Source organism: Bubalus kerabau, chromosome 10, assembly GCF_029407905.1.
Source record: "Bubalus kerabau isolate K-KA32 ecotype Philippines breed swamp buffalo chromosome 10, PCC_UOA_SB_1v2, whole genome shotgun sequence".
In the NCBI taxonomy this organism is placed as follows: domain Eukaryota; kingdom Metazoa; phylum Chordata; class Mammalia; order Artiodactyla; family Bovidae; genus Bubalus; species Bubalus kerabau.
The window spans coordinates 41121897-41136749 of record NC_073633.1 but is presented as its reverse complement, the minus strand read 5'-3'; the positions used below and the strand labels follow the sequence as shown (position 1 = coordinate 41136749).

Below are 14853 nucleotides of genomic sequence, written 5' to 3'. Positions count from 1 at the left end.
CTAATGATTAGTGATGCTGAACATATTTTCATTATACTATTTTTATTTTCCTTCATCTTCCTTAACAAGGACGAACATTTTTACTTATATAGATACCAAACACAAAACCAAATGAAATCCATAGAGAATTTTGCTTTCCTAATTCTGGATACCTGAGCATAAATTTTGTTACAAAGAAGCAGGAATGTTCATCCTCTCTGTTAAGATGCTGGCAGACACTACAGGTGGCCTTGAGCTTAATAATGACAATAATATGGACATAATAAATACTACTATACTTCTTACCTTTAAAAAAAACCTGAAATTTGTGTGGTATATTAGAAAGAGCACTAAGGAGATTACAGCTCCAATCTGAAGTCTGCCACTAATTGGTGGGGTTAGACAAACATTTAACCTCTCTGGACCTCCTATTTCTTATTTATAAAATTAAGGAATAAGATTCAAGATTACTATTGAGGTCCTGTTAGTTTTAAAACTCTATGCATCTATGAATACATTATTTACTCATTCAAACATTCATTAAACTAAAAAAAAACCATACATACTAAATCTCACCCTGAGTGACAGCAAAAGAATGGTAAAGCAAACAGTACAGTCCCTACTCTACTGGGGATTAATGGTAACACAGACATTAAAACAAAAATCTATACAAATATAAAATTCAAAATGTAGCAAGTGATATGAATAAAAACTACATTAAAAAATAATAATTTAGCCTGAGAATTATGGAAGATTTCTGTGAAGAAGTACCTTTGAGATCTGAAGGATTAGTTAGTAGTCAGATGAAGAGTTGAACAGAAGGAAAGTATTTGATTCAGATCATGTGCAAAGGCTTGATATATTTGAGAAATAGAAAAATTTATTTATAGAGACTAAAGTAGGGTAAGCACTCAGAATTAAATGGTCTCCAAAGCTATACACATTTCATCATTCAACAAAATGTACTGAAAGTGAATTATATACCATGTATAATACACTAAAAAAACACACAACAAAGTTAATCTCAAGAGAGTTCTTAATTTATAACGGGCATTAGCAAACAACTACAACAGAATATGTTAAGGGATGATTTTCTGAGAGAAGTGACACCAAAGCTGAGTCTTAGAGATCAAACGGGAATTATGGGGTAAAGAGGACTACAAATATACGATAAACCAAGTATGATAAAATATTAACTGTAGAATCTAGGTAATGACTATATGAACATTCACTATAAAATTCTTTCTACTTTTCAGTGTGTTTGGAAAAATTTTTAATAAAATACTGGCAGGTAAATGAAGGATGAGGAACAAGCCATCTTAACAGAGGTAATATCACATATAAATACCCACAGCCTTGACAGTTCATGTCTGTTTGGGGAATGGTAAGCAATTCTAAATGGTGAGATACACGTATGAGAGTGGCAAGAAGTCTGGAAAAGTAAATAGGGGTTAAAAATCAAGAGTGCCAGCTTGCTCAAATGTTTGGATTATAACCTGAGGGCCATGGAATACTTACTTATACATATTCAACTGAGAATCATTTATGGTGCTCTCCCTTCAATAGCTAGCAAATTTTCTACATATTCAAAGTATCACTGAAAATACTCATCTATGATGCATTTGTACCAGAGACTTACCTGAATAGTTTCATTCCCATTTCCACCTCTGAGGTCCTGAAGAGGACTCCTTGGGGGTTTCAAAATCTAGAAGAGAAATATTCAAGAAAGTCTGCTATTATCTATTATTATTTCATGATATAACTTGAAATCACTTCAAGTTATATCATGAGCAGAAAGGTAGAGATGCTAAAATTCCTGTAGAAAACTCTAAAACACCACAAATTCATACTGCTTTGTACTTTGTGGCGGTTTTAAATATTTGGCTCCATTCCCTTCTCCTTGCCTCCATTTCCCAGTTATTTTGCGTACTCTCGTCCCATGTGGTCTGGATAAAACTCTACTTCAGCTCTAGGGTTCAACAGGTAACCCGGGGCCAAGATCAATCTGCACAAACATTCTTTTATCAATAGTGACTGGTTTGGGAATGAGGACTTGACCCATATCAAAATAACAGAGCCAACATGATTCAACCCTGAGTATTCTGGGTTTATTTATTTATTTTTTAATCCTGGGGAAACAGACACTATTTTTTATGTAGAACTGGAACCTGGAAGTTGGGTGAGCTAGCTGTACGGTAGTAATAATAGAGAGAGAGAGCTGCTCATTACCCAGAGGAAGAGATTAGAGTATAAAAATGAAAGGAAATCAAGTACTAATTAGATCCAGTACTTTCACCATAAGAGTCCTTGCACAGACATCTGTCCTGCAAACACTTTTGCTGCATAACTAATTGACCAGAAGGCAATTTTGCTATAAAAGATAAAAGAGGGACATTAAAAAGGACATAATGAAACATGAAAAATGAATAACAAAGTTAAAGACTTTATTGCAAAATACAGAATACTTGAATACATTTAAAATGTGTGTAAATTCATGGCAATACTGCATAAATAACTGATTTTATTTTGTGGGTTGTACCTAAGCACTTGCCTTTTATCTTTTGCTCCTAGTATATTTAATACATTAAAAAAATTTATTGATTCATACTTTTCATTTGGCATCGTAGTTTTTCACTAAAATTTCTTCTACTAAGATAGGTTATCAGTTTTTAAACACTAGGATACATGTTTGAAATTGAGCTTTGTATTGCATTATAAAACCCTTCCACAATGATAATAAAAAGTAAAGTAAAAAGTCACTTAGTTGTGTCCGACTCTTTGTGACCCTGTGGACTATAGCCTATCAGGCTCCCCCGTCCCTGGGATTCTCCAGGCAAGAACACTGGAGTGGGTTGCCATTTCCTTCTCCAATGCATGAAAGTGAAAAGTGAAAGTGAAGTCGCTCAGTCGTGTCTGACTCTTAGCGACCCCATGGACTGCAGCCCACCAGGCTCCTCTATCCATGGGATTTTCCAGGCAAGAGTCCTGGAGTGGGGTGCCATTGCCTTCTCCACCACAATGATAATACTGCTGCCAATTAGCAATGCGGCAAAAGTGCTTGTGGCAAAGATTCTTATGGCGAAAGTATCACAGAACCACTGGTGCTATTGCTGGAACCCCTTGTCAGTTAACTTGTGCCTAATATCATCCCTATCTTTGGATTTTTTTCAATTTCATAACTCAAAAAGTTTTGTGCTTAAATAGATTTTAGCTGGATTATTTTGTGTTTTGTTGTAGCTCTGTACGATAGTTTTTATATATTTTTTAAACAGATGTATTAAAGAATAATTTACACAGAACGCAACGAATTACCATGAAATCCATAAAATAGGAATTTTAGTATATCTATAGAATTGTGTAATCAGGTTAAATATTTGAGTCTTTATCCAGAGAGTAACAGAAGCCAGCAGGGTTGGGATGATGATGCCATTCAAAATTACTGTGGTATATAGTCATCAATCAATAAAAGGTAACAATAGCTCAAATAAGTGTTTCTTACTGAAGAATGTCGTCTTCCAACAGGTCTCTCCACATTGCCACTGAAAAAGGGAAAAAAATTTACATACACAGTGGTAAAAGACTGAATTCTAAAACCCATCATTACAATATCCCTTCCATGCTTATAAATCAGTCATCACTTTCACTTAATAAACTTTATAATATAAGACTTAAATTCAGTATTTAGGAAGTCAGCATTTTAAAATACATACGGTATATCATACAACTATTTCCTGAAAAACAATCAGTACAACATAGTTTATCATATTGATATAAGTACGATCGTAAGACAAATGGACTTAAAAAAAAAAAAAAAAAAAAAAAAAAGAAAGGTAATTCCCTGGTGGTCCAGTGGTCAGGGCTCTGAGCTTCCACTATAGGGGGCATGGGTTCAATCCCTGGTCAGGGAACTAAGATTCTATAAGCGGCAGTATGGGCTTAAAAAAACCCCAAAAGATAAATGGATCATAAATCAAAAGCCTCTAGCTCTGGTTTTACTACTGTGTAATTTTTTAGACCAGGTTTGAATACTGAAAAAGCCAAACAGATAATTTAGCAGATGTTAAGAAAAATAGGTGGTGTTGAGACTACAGAGAATTCCTTCCTGCCTGGTTTGATCATTACAGCTACTATGTACTCCACTAGGCTAGTTGTTGCCAAGCAAGAATATGAGCCCAGTGTCCTAACACTTGATTTTTCAAAAAAAACTGAAAATCTAACTGTTGTATGAAATTTTGGCAACTAATTCAAAAATTAAAAAACAATGTTTAAACAATATTTTTCTTTGTCATATATACATATGCCTATAGGCTGTAAACAGTTGCTAGTTTGTGATGCCAACTTTAGACAAATCATTTCCTTGGGCCTCAATTTTCTCATCCTTAAACTGAAGAGATGGGAGGCAGTCTCTAAATCCGTCTCAATTTTGACTCTAGGTGAGTTTATACAAAGATATGACAAGAAGTGCTGTGATTCTGTAACATTTACTTCTTTCCCTGGAACAGATTGGGAAAACATTTCAGAAGTTATCCATATGTCTTACCAATTGGAAAAATATCTTTCTCTGATAAAGAGTTAATGTTTTTAGCGGCATTTCAAGAACTTACTTTTCGTCATTAGGCTCTGAAGACATCCCATCCATTTTTGAAGAAAAACTTTTCTGTAACAAATATACAATAAGAGAAAAGGTGAGAAAAAAGGAGGAGAAACTAATGAATGAACAGATTAAGAACAGAATTGTGATTTTAGGATTACTTTCTGTGAGAGGGCCAAAAAAGGAAGGAAAGAAGGAAAAATTTTCATTATAGGAATATGAAATATGAAAAATTTTGAGGACTTTACACTGCTCTAATTACCACTCTTGGAAAATTCTCATATTCAAGATGAAATCAGTGACCAATACTGATTGGGATGATACGGACTTTATTGCTTCAAATAAAAAACTGTCCTAGTTTATAGGAGTTTATGGATTACATAATAATTCAATCTCAAAATGTAGTCAATCAGCCATCAAAATACAGCTTAATAAAATCTGCACAAAATGAATATTTATCTCATGAAAATTTAACTTTACTCAGCAAAAAAAAAAAAAAAAAAAAGACATAAAAATAACCCTGTAAACACTGTAATTGGGACTTCCCTGGTGGTGGGTGAATAAGATCTGCCTGCCAATACAAGGGTCACGGGTTTAATCTCTGGTCCGGAAAATTGCACATGCCGCTGAGCAACTAAGCCCATGCGCCACAACCACTGAAGCGCAGGCACTCTAGGGCCTGCAAGCTGCAACTACTAAAGCCCGTGAGCTTAGAGCCTGTGCTCTGCAACAAGAGAAGCCATCGCAATGCGAAGCCCATGCACCGTACTGAAGAAAAGCATCCATTCACCTTGCAAAGCAACTAAGACCAGTATAGCCAAAAAATCAATCGATAAAATTATATATATAAAAAAATGTAGTTGATTATGCTTACAGTCCCACTCAGTGAGTATCTATCTGTCTTGGAAAGAGTGTGCAAAAGAAGCATAACCTGAAGTTTCTTTAGTTGGTCTTGGCTCCTACCTTGGAGAAGGCAATGGCAACCCACTCCAGTACTCTTGCCTGGAAAATCCCATGGATGGAGGAGCCTGGTAGGCTGCAGTCCATGGGGTCGCACAGAGTCAGACACAACTGAGCGACTTCACTTTCACTTTTCACTTTCATGCATTGGAGAAGGAAATGGCAACCCACTCCAGTGTTCTTGCCTGGACGATCCCAGGGACAGGGGAGCCTGGTGGGCTGCCGTCCATTGGGTCGCACAGAGTCAGACACGACTGAAGCGACTTAGCAGAAGCAGCAGCAGCATAGATATATAAGGCAATGGGAATCACCTAGAATTCAATCTCTGACTCTCCTTTTGTCCGCCATCACTTTCTTAGCCTGTTTATCCATTTTTCTGGTTTTACTTATCTCTTGTTCACAGATTATAGCCATATCTACTTAAAATAATATTTTTAATTTAAAGTTTTAAGATAGTACATACTATCCTCTTTCCCAAAAGCAACTACCTCCACTACTTTAATTATTTTGTTTTAAAGAAAACTCTCTTATCTGCAATCATCTCCATCTCATACACAGACACTCTATATCCAGATATATACAGTACAACAAAGTAAATATTACATGCTAATTTTACTACAAAAAATATAAGATCCTAAAAAAAAAAAAATTAGCAAAAAGGAGCAATTTGTGAAAAGCAGAATGTGTTATAGTCACATTGCTTATATTCCAGAAATGCAAAATTGGTTCAACATTAGAAAATCATTTTTACAATTTACTATCCTAACAGATTAAAAGGGAAAAATCATAAATTATCTCAACAGATTAAAAAAAGTTTGATGATTTTTAACATCCTTTCAAATTAAAAAAAATTAGCAAACTAGGAATAGAAAGTAAATTCCTTAATCTAACAAACAGTATCTATTTTAAAAGCAGCAAACATCAACTTAACAGTAAAACTGAAAACTTTTCAAGATCAACCAAGTATGATAGCTGTTTGCACTTCTATTCAATCTAGCACTAAGTCTTAGTGATTCTATATCCAATATATATCCCAAATTCATCCCCTTCTATCTTCACCACCATAATTCAAGCTGCCCTCATCTCTCAAGTAGAATATTACAATTTCCATCTCATTGGTCTCCCTACTACCACTCTTATCCCCCTGAAGTCCTCTCTCCACATAGTAGGCAGTTATCTTCTTAAACGTAAATCACCTTTAAGATATTCCCTATGTAAAACCCCTTAAAAGCTTACCATTGTACTGAAAATAAACTCTTTACCAGGACCTACAAAGCTTTACAAGATCTGGATCCTGCTTGCCTCTCAGACTTCATACTTAAATCTCATACCACTGTTTCTCTCTCTGTGCTAGACACATTGGCATTTCTATTCCTGCACAAACAAAGCTCCTTCCCAAGTCATCAAATTTTTATTTGCTATTATTTCTTGGCAAGAAAGCCAAGAAAAGTACTCTTTGTATCACTGTGTATGTCTCCTTTGTAGCATTACCACAATTGTAATTTAAGTCTGTTATGTAATTATCCCTTTTATCTTCCCAAACTAACTGATGGAAGAAATTTTCACATATTGAAGTATGGTGAAGCCATTGTAATCAAGCCAGATTACACATGATTTGGCTTGAACTTTATTCTAATTAGAACAGCCAGTGTTAAAGCTTATCTAACATACACTATACATGTGCTTTAGCCATTAAAGAAGAGGGTACACTGTCCAGAAGTAAAGAATGTCTGTTTTGAAGATAGACATAAAAGCCTCCGTTTCTGGGATGTCAGTGCTAGTATTCCTTTGATGATAAGACTCCCTTCCCAGGCTCCAAGAACATAATGACCAGCTGTGTATGTGTTAATCTTTCTTTAAGAAACATTGAAGGAAGGTACCCTTGTTATATTTGATGTTCTTTGTTCTGACAAGATATAAAGCTGCACTGAAAATCATGCTTCTCCGGAACAGTTCTTCAGAACTGAAAGGCTGTCTCCCAGGCTATACTTCTTAGTTTGGCTCAAATAAACTCTCTTCTGTTCTTATTTATAGATTGACTATTATTTGCATCAACATATCCTTGCCTAAACAGTAAACTCCATGAGAATAGGGCTGGTGTCTCTTACGTTTACTGTCACATTTTAAGAATTTGGCACAGTGCTTAGTAAATAATATGAGCTCAATAAATTCAATGCCTTTCATATTTTTTTCTCCTTTTGGAAATATTTTCAAGTCCATATTCAAAATTCACAGATAAAACTTAAAGTACTATCAAACTCTTATTGCTCAGTCACCAAGTTGCGTCCAACTCTTCACAACACCATGGACTGCAGCACACAAGGCTTCCCTGTCCCTCACCACCTCCCAGAGTTTGCCCAAGTTCATGTCCAGTGAATCAGTGATGTCATTCAACCATCTCATCATCTGTCGGCCTCTTCCCCTTCTGCCTTCAATCTTTCCCAGCATCAGGGTCTTTTCCAATGAATCACCTCTTCACATCAGGTAGTCAAAGTATCAGAGCTTCAGCATCAGTCCTTCCGAAGAGTATTCAGGGTTGATTTCCTTAAAAATCGACTGGTTTGATCTCCTTGCTTTCCAAGGAACTGTCAAGAGTGCCACGGTTCAAAAGCATCAATTATATGGCACTCTGCCTTCTTTATTGTGCAGCTCTACATCTCGACTTCCCTGGTGGCTCAGATGGTAAAGCCTCTGTCTATAACGTGGGAGACCTGGGTTCAAGCCCTGGGTTAGGAAGATCCCCTGGAGAAGGAAATGGCAATCCACTCCAGTACTCTTGCCTGGAAAATCCCATGGACAGAGGAGCCTGGTATGCTACAGCCTATGGGGTCGTAAAGAGTCAGACACAACTGAGTGACTTCACTTTCACTTTCTACATCTGTACATGACTACTGGAAAAACCATAGCCTTGAGTCATCTAAACATATTCATTGTTTGAAACAGTCATTGTGCATAATCCCTGTCTCTCTGCCAGACTTAGTTAGCACTTAAGTGATAAGAGTCGAAGCTTACTGATGTCCTCTTTTAAAAATACTCTATTTATTACATATCTGTAAGTTCCACTTCCAACAGAAATAGACTGCAGACTCTCACATTAAGCCTCATGTGTAAAATGCTGTTATGGTTGAACTTTTGATCATCATCACATTCATTGATTATTAATTGGTTCCAAAACTGTGCACCTGGCACGTAAGGAGGGGTGCTACAGCATACTTACAAAGGGGTTCTGGAATATTATAAATTTCTGAGAGAAACAATTCTCAACATCTATCTACTGCTAGTTCAAAAGAGTACCCATTGACCTTACACTAGTTTTGATTACATATTATTGCAAAGCTGGATTTTTGGCATTTGCTGTGATATAAAGCAAGTACTTTTGATCAATGTGGCCCCAGAAATGAGCATGGCAGTATCCGATTCCAAGATCTGAAAGTTGTGTAGTGTTCAACATGAAATGGAGAAGGACACTACGAACCTTGTTCCTCATGTTCTCCACCTGCCTTTTGTCTATGGAAAAACTTTACCCAAAGAATAAGCATAATCAGAGAAGTGAGAAAATGCAGATACAAAGGAAAACAGCCAAAGAGACCACATAATAATAGTTTAGTCATCAAGCATAGTTAAGGACCTTTAGTTCCTTCTCAAGGGCTATAGATACTATTCTGGGCCATATCCTGTGAGCTCTTAAAGATACTGAAACCCCCACCAGGTGGAAGAAGTGAACTACACGATGACTAGACTGTAGCCGTGACATAAGCTGCCACTGCTCAGAGAATTAGTCTCAAAGAAACGGGAACAAGCCCATCCTAGAACTGAAGATCAACTGTATTTAAAACAATCAAGATGATGTTGGTCAGACCACCACATGATCAATTTCAAGATGACTGTCAGAGCTGACTGTGCTGTTTCTGCATGTAGCCTATAAAATCTGTTGCCCACTGATCATCAGTGGGGGAGAGTTGGGCTTTGAACAGAAGTCTGCCCTCCTAGCCTGTTGCCAGCATCCAAAAAGAAGTAAACTTTCCTTTCCACCAACCTTGCCTCTTTATTGACTTTTGAGCGGTAAGCAGTCGGATCCCATTTTCAGTTATAACAGGTGCACATATCCAATCAAATAATTGCAATTATTTAAGAACAAAATAAAATATCTTTTCATTCAGTTTATGTATATATCGATAATCTCAGATATTCAGATGACACCACCCTTATGGCAGAAAGTGAAGAGGAGCTAAAGAGCCTCTGGATGAAAGTGAAAGAGGAGAGTGAAAAAGCTGGCTTAAAACTCAACATCCAAAAAACTAAGATTATGGCACCCGATCCCATCACTTCATGGCAAATAGATGGGAAACAATGGAAATAGTGACAGATTTTATTTCCTTGGGCTCCAAAATCACTGCGGACAGTGACTGCAGCCATGAAATTAAGACGCTTGCTCTTTGCAAGAAAAGCTATGACAAACCTAGACTGTGTAATAAAAAGCAGAGACATTACTTTGCCGACAAAGGTCCACATAGTCAAAGCTATGGTTTTTCCAGTAGTCATGTATGGATGTGAGAGTTGGACTATAAAGAAAGCTGAGCGCCGAAGAATTGATGCTTCTGAACTGTGGTGCTGGAGAAGCTCTTGAGAGTCCTTTGGAAAGCAAGGAGATCAAACCAGTCCATCCTAAAGGAAATCAACCTTGAATATTCATTGGAAGGACTGGTGCTGAGGCTGAAGTTCCAATACTTTGGCCACCTGATGCAAAGAGCCCACTCATTGGAAAAGACCCTGACGCTGAGAAAGATGATTGGATGGCATCACCGATTCAATGGACATGACTCTGAGCAAGCTCTGGGAAATGGTGAAAGACAGGGAAGCCTGGCTTGCTGCAGTCCATGGGCTCTCAAAGAGTCAGACTCGACTGAGCCACTGAACAACAGTTAATATATTTCATAGTGTCCAGTGATATAGACTCTAGACCTGTGCTATATCAGATAAATTAAATTTAATTAAAATGCAATAAAATTTAAAATACCATTCTTGTCACAATTAGCCACACTGTAGGTGCTCAATAGTCATATGAGATTAATGAGTAGGTGCTGGGCAATGCAGAAATTAAACATTACCATTAACACTGGAAGTTTTATTGGACAGCACTGTCCTACTACTAATATCTAGGGTATCTTTTACTGTCTCTTACTTAGCATCAAACACATCACTAATATTACCACTCCAAGTGTTTTTCACTCAGTTTACATCTACTTGTCACCTTGTAAACATTTCCAGCCATTTCACGTTGTCAAGAAAAATCATACCACTTGGAACGCAACCTTTACAGTACGTTAAATTCACATCTCAAATCATTCTTTCCTTCAAGTTCCACCTCAAATACCACTTTCTCCAAGAAGCCTCCTCTAGTCTCCATTGCCAAAAAGCATCAAATAAGCTGGTCTGTGTTCCCACATTCCTTTAGAATGTCCTGTAATCCTTTACAGTCTTGCTTTACAGTTACCTGTGTATATCAATTCCTTCCCGTTCTGGACTGTAAATTCTAGAGGAGGGACTGAATCATCTGCTCCCTGCCCGAGCACAAGACAAGGAATCCAATACAGATCTGAGGAATTAGACTGATCCAATTCAACTAAAAACCTCAATCTTAATACCTAAAGTAAGCTCTGCTTTGGTCTTCTCTGTCATACCTCTATAAATCTATCTTTAAGATTCCAATCGACAAAACATATATTTTTAGAACTTTTTTCTGAAACTCTACTATTGAGACAAACAGCAAGAAAAGACTCCTTAACTCTGGCTTAATAATGCACCGAGGATTTTTAAAAAACTTATTTGTGGCGTACTAATACTGGCTTTATTTATGTTATTACATCCGCAGAAGACTCTCAGTGCCGCTAGCACTCAGATCAGACACTGTAAATAAACCATAAACCGAGAGTTCAAAATCACACTTCTGTCACTTCATTTATAGCTAAGAAAAGACTGAGTAAGAAATGCAAACACCCATGAGTTCCCCAAAGAAGGGAAAAGGAGGTAGGTGCTACGGGCAGTCCTGGAGCCCTGACAGAAGATGGCGGGGCGGGACGCGGAGAGAGCCGCGGGCCAGCGACCCAGGGGCGCTCCTGGGGCCCAGGTGTGGATGGAGACTGCTAGCGGGGCGAGAGGCGGCCCAAGTGCAGGCCGAGGTGAGAGAAGAGCGAGTCCTGCACCGGGGGAGGGCGTCCGTACCTGAGCCCAGCGAGTGCTGAGGCAGCCTGGCTGTAGGCAAGTCTCTCTCCTCCCAGCGTGGGGCCTCGAGTCCGCTCTAACAAAACCTAAATCCTGCGGGCGAAGACCAGGACGAAAGTTACTCGCCGCGGCCCAACGGCTTCACAAATTCTCCTCAGACTTGCTTGTGGTCCGCACGCTCGAGCTCACATAGCTCACCCCCACCCCTTCACGTCTCCTCACAACGCCCAGAGGACCTCTGTAAAGCATTCAAATCTAACCGCCTAGCGGAAGCGCAGGCGCAAAGCCGCTCAACGCGTCGGCCCCGCCCCTTAGGCGGCAGGCCCTCCCTAAGATTTCTTCAATCAAAATTTTTTCCCAGTTTGTATGCCAATTTTATTTCTTTCAAGGTTATCTCATTTTCTACGGAATTTTCCTTTATTCCTCCCCACTGCAGATTCCTCACTGCATGGGGGCGGCCATCTTCTTTTTATTTCTTGCTGTAAAAAAGATCGGAGCTTTGCTTCCGTACAAAATGGCGGCTCCCATTCCATTGCGTCACATCCCCCTCGTTTTACTCCCTATAGCTACCAGGGAAGAGTAGGCTTCTGGGACGAGGTGGCCGAGTGGTTAAGGCGATGGACTGCTAATCCATTGTGCTCTGCACGCGTGGGTTCGAATCCCATCCTCGTCGAATGTAGGTTTTATTTTTTCGCCACTGATTTGAACCGATGACGGTAAATTTCCTCGCGGAATGGAAAGAGTTGCTTCTTCATTGCAAGTATGATTTACTAGTCGACTTTGAAACCTCCGGTTTGACTCCTGAAAGCCAGCTTTTGGAGCATTCTGATCTCACGTATAAAGAAAAAGGAGGGAAAGAGACATTTTCTGGGAATCAGAGTTTAATTAAATAATGCATTTAGTGTATTTTTAATGTAGCAAAAAACAATGCATAGAATCCCACGATTATCGCTATTTACATATGTTCTAATGGTGGTCTGCTCAGTATTAATTAACCGAGCTCCTGACTGAGGAACTTCGGTTATTGTGGACTCGAACCCCAGCGTTTTTCATACCTGTCGTTACTATGAAATATCAGATTTTACTTCAAAAGCTACCGTGAGACTCAGTGTTCAGGGTTCTCTTTCAGTCCCCAGAGGGCTGCAGGTGCTCAAGAAAAGTACTCAACGTTAAATAAAGATGTTGACAGCACTTGGAAACTTGGTAGTTATCTAGAAGTCAGAGAGGTGAAGACATAGCTGCCTTCCCAGAGGAGAAAGTTTTAATTCTTCTCTTGGATTTAAGCAGAGAGGGAGTAGAAAAAGAATAGAGATTCTCCTCCTTAAGGGTCATCAGGCAATCTTTCAACTACATTTAACCACCGTCATTTATCCAGTATTTATCTACAGGCACCACAATGAATTACAGCACTTTAATTCACAATAACCCTGTGATCACGACAGACATGTTTATTATTCCATTTTACAGATGAGGACACTGAAATATAAACTTGTCCAAGGTTATACAGCTTTTGTAATTCCAGAAAAGGCAGTTAAGTCTATCAAACTCGGGTGGCCCTTAACCACCACCCTATATGGTGCTGCTGCTGCTGCTAAGTCGCTTCAGTCGTGTCCGACTCTGTGCGACCCCATAGACGGCAGCCCACTAGGCTCCTCTGTCCATGAGATTTTCCAGGCAAGAACACTGGAGTGGGTTGCCATTTCCTTCTCCAATGCATGAAAGTGAAAGTGAAGTCGCTCAGTCGTGTCTGACTCTTAGCGACCCCATGGACTGCAGCCTACCAGGCTCCTCCGTCCATGGGATTTTCCAGGCAAGAGTACTGGAGTGGGGTGCCATTGCCTTCTCCTGGAAATTAGTAAAAAGCGCTCATCAATCCTTTGCGGTCATGGTTTACACATTCTCTCCGCACTGAATGGTACCCCAGAACCTGACACTGGGCAGATATCTTCAGCCCTGAGGATGGAAATCAGGCTCCAGTGACTCCTCCCACATCAATCCAAATCCCTTAGGAATGTAGATACCTCCCAGAGCTGAGGGCTGAGGGTCACCCAAGCACTTTGCTTTCTAATCCATTCACCACCCTGTTGCTTGAAAGGGTTTCAACCTGGGTTCCACACACTCCCAAGGAGTCCATGGATAGAACTGGTTATTTGGTTGGGAGAAAAAAATTGTAGCTTTATCTTCATTAATCTCTAATTGAAAACACTTCCTTCTATTAATAAAGGTAAGCAACAAAATACAGTAATATTAACCTTACCTGTGATTTTTGTCACCAACTGAAATAACAGATATTGTTGTATCATATTAGCAATATGCAATACTGCTATTGTTTTATGCTCATTACTGCTATAGTACTTCAAGATACTGGTAGTCATTGGACCTACCATTAGATCTTCTAAACTTAAGCATGCATAAGGAAGTATATGCATTGTATTATTAGGTCACCAATTTTTTTATTTTTAATTTTATTATAGTTGATTTATAATTTATTAATTTCTGCTGTACAGCAAAATAATTCATATATATATACATACATTTTCATATTCTTTTCTATTATGGTTTATTACAGGATATTGATGTAGTTCCCTGTGCTATACAGTAGGACCTTGTTGTTTATCCATTCTATATGTAATAGTTTGCATTTGCTAATCCCAACCTACATAGTATATTGAAAAGCAGAGATATTGCTTTGCCAACAAAGGTCCGTCTAGTCAAGGCTAAGGTTTTTCCAGTGGTCATGTATGGATGTGAGAGTTGGACTGTGAAGAAAGCTGAGCACCGAAGAATTGATGCTTTTGAACTGTGGTGTTGGAGAAGACTCTTGAGAGTCCCTTGGACTGCAAGGAGATCCAACCAGTCCATCCTAAAGGAGATCAGTCCTGGGTGTTCATTGGAAGGACTGATGCTAAAGCTGAAACTCCAGTACTTTGGCCACCTCACGCTTAGAGTTGACTCATTGGAAAAGACCCTGATGCTGGGAGGGATTGGGGGCAAGAGGAGAAGGGGATGACAGAGGATGAGATGGCTGGATGGCATCACTGACTTGATGGATATGAGTTTGAGTGAACTCCGGGAGTTGGTGATGGACGGAGGCCTGGCGT

The 14853-nt window shown here is 38.8% G+C and overlaps 1 protein-coding gene and 1 non-coding gene across 2 annotated transcripts in view; one reads left to right on the top strand and one right to left on the bottom strand.

Annotated features, from left to right (window-relative positions):
- The window catches only part of KNL1 (kinetochore scaffold 1), a 62764-nt gene extending 50672 nt beyond the window's left edge, over positions 1-12092 (bottom strand). Inside the window, 4 exon segments of the mRNA XM_055537387.1 lie at positions 1619-1684; positions 3479-3518; positions 4584-4636; positions 11753-12092. Coding sequence (XP_055393362.1) covers positions 1619-1684; positions 3479-3518; positions 4584-4618 — 141 coding nt within the window. The 5' untranslated portion in view covers positions 4619-4636; positions 11753-12092.
- Positions 12093-12343: 251 nt separating this feature from the next.
- Positions 12344-12425, top strand: TRNAS-GCU (transfer RNA serine (anticodon GCU)). The gene has a single exon. It is a non-coding gene; the product is annotated as a tRNA-Ser (tRNA).
- Positions 12426-14853: the final 2428 nt, after the last annotated feature.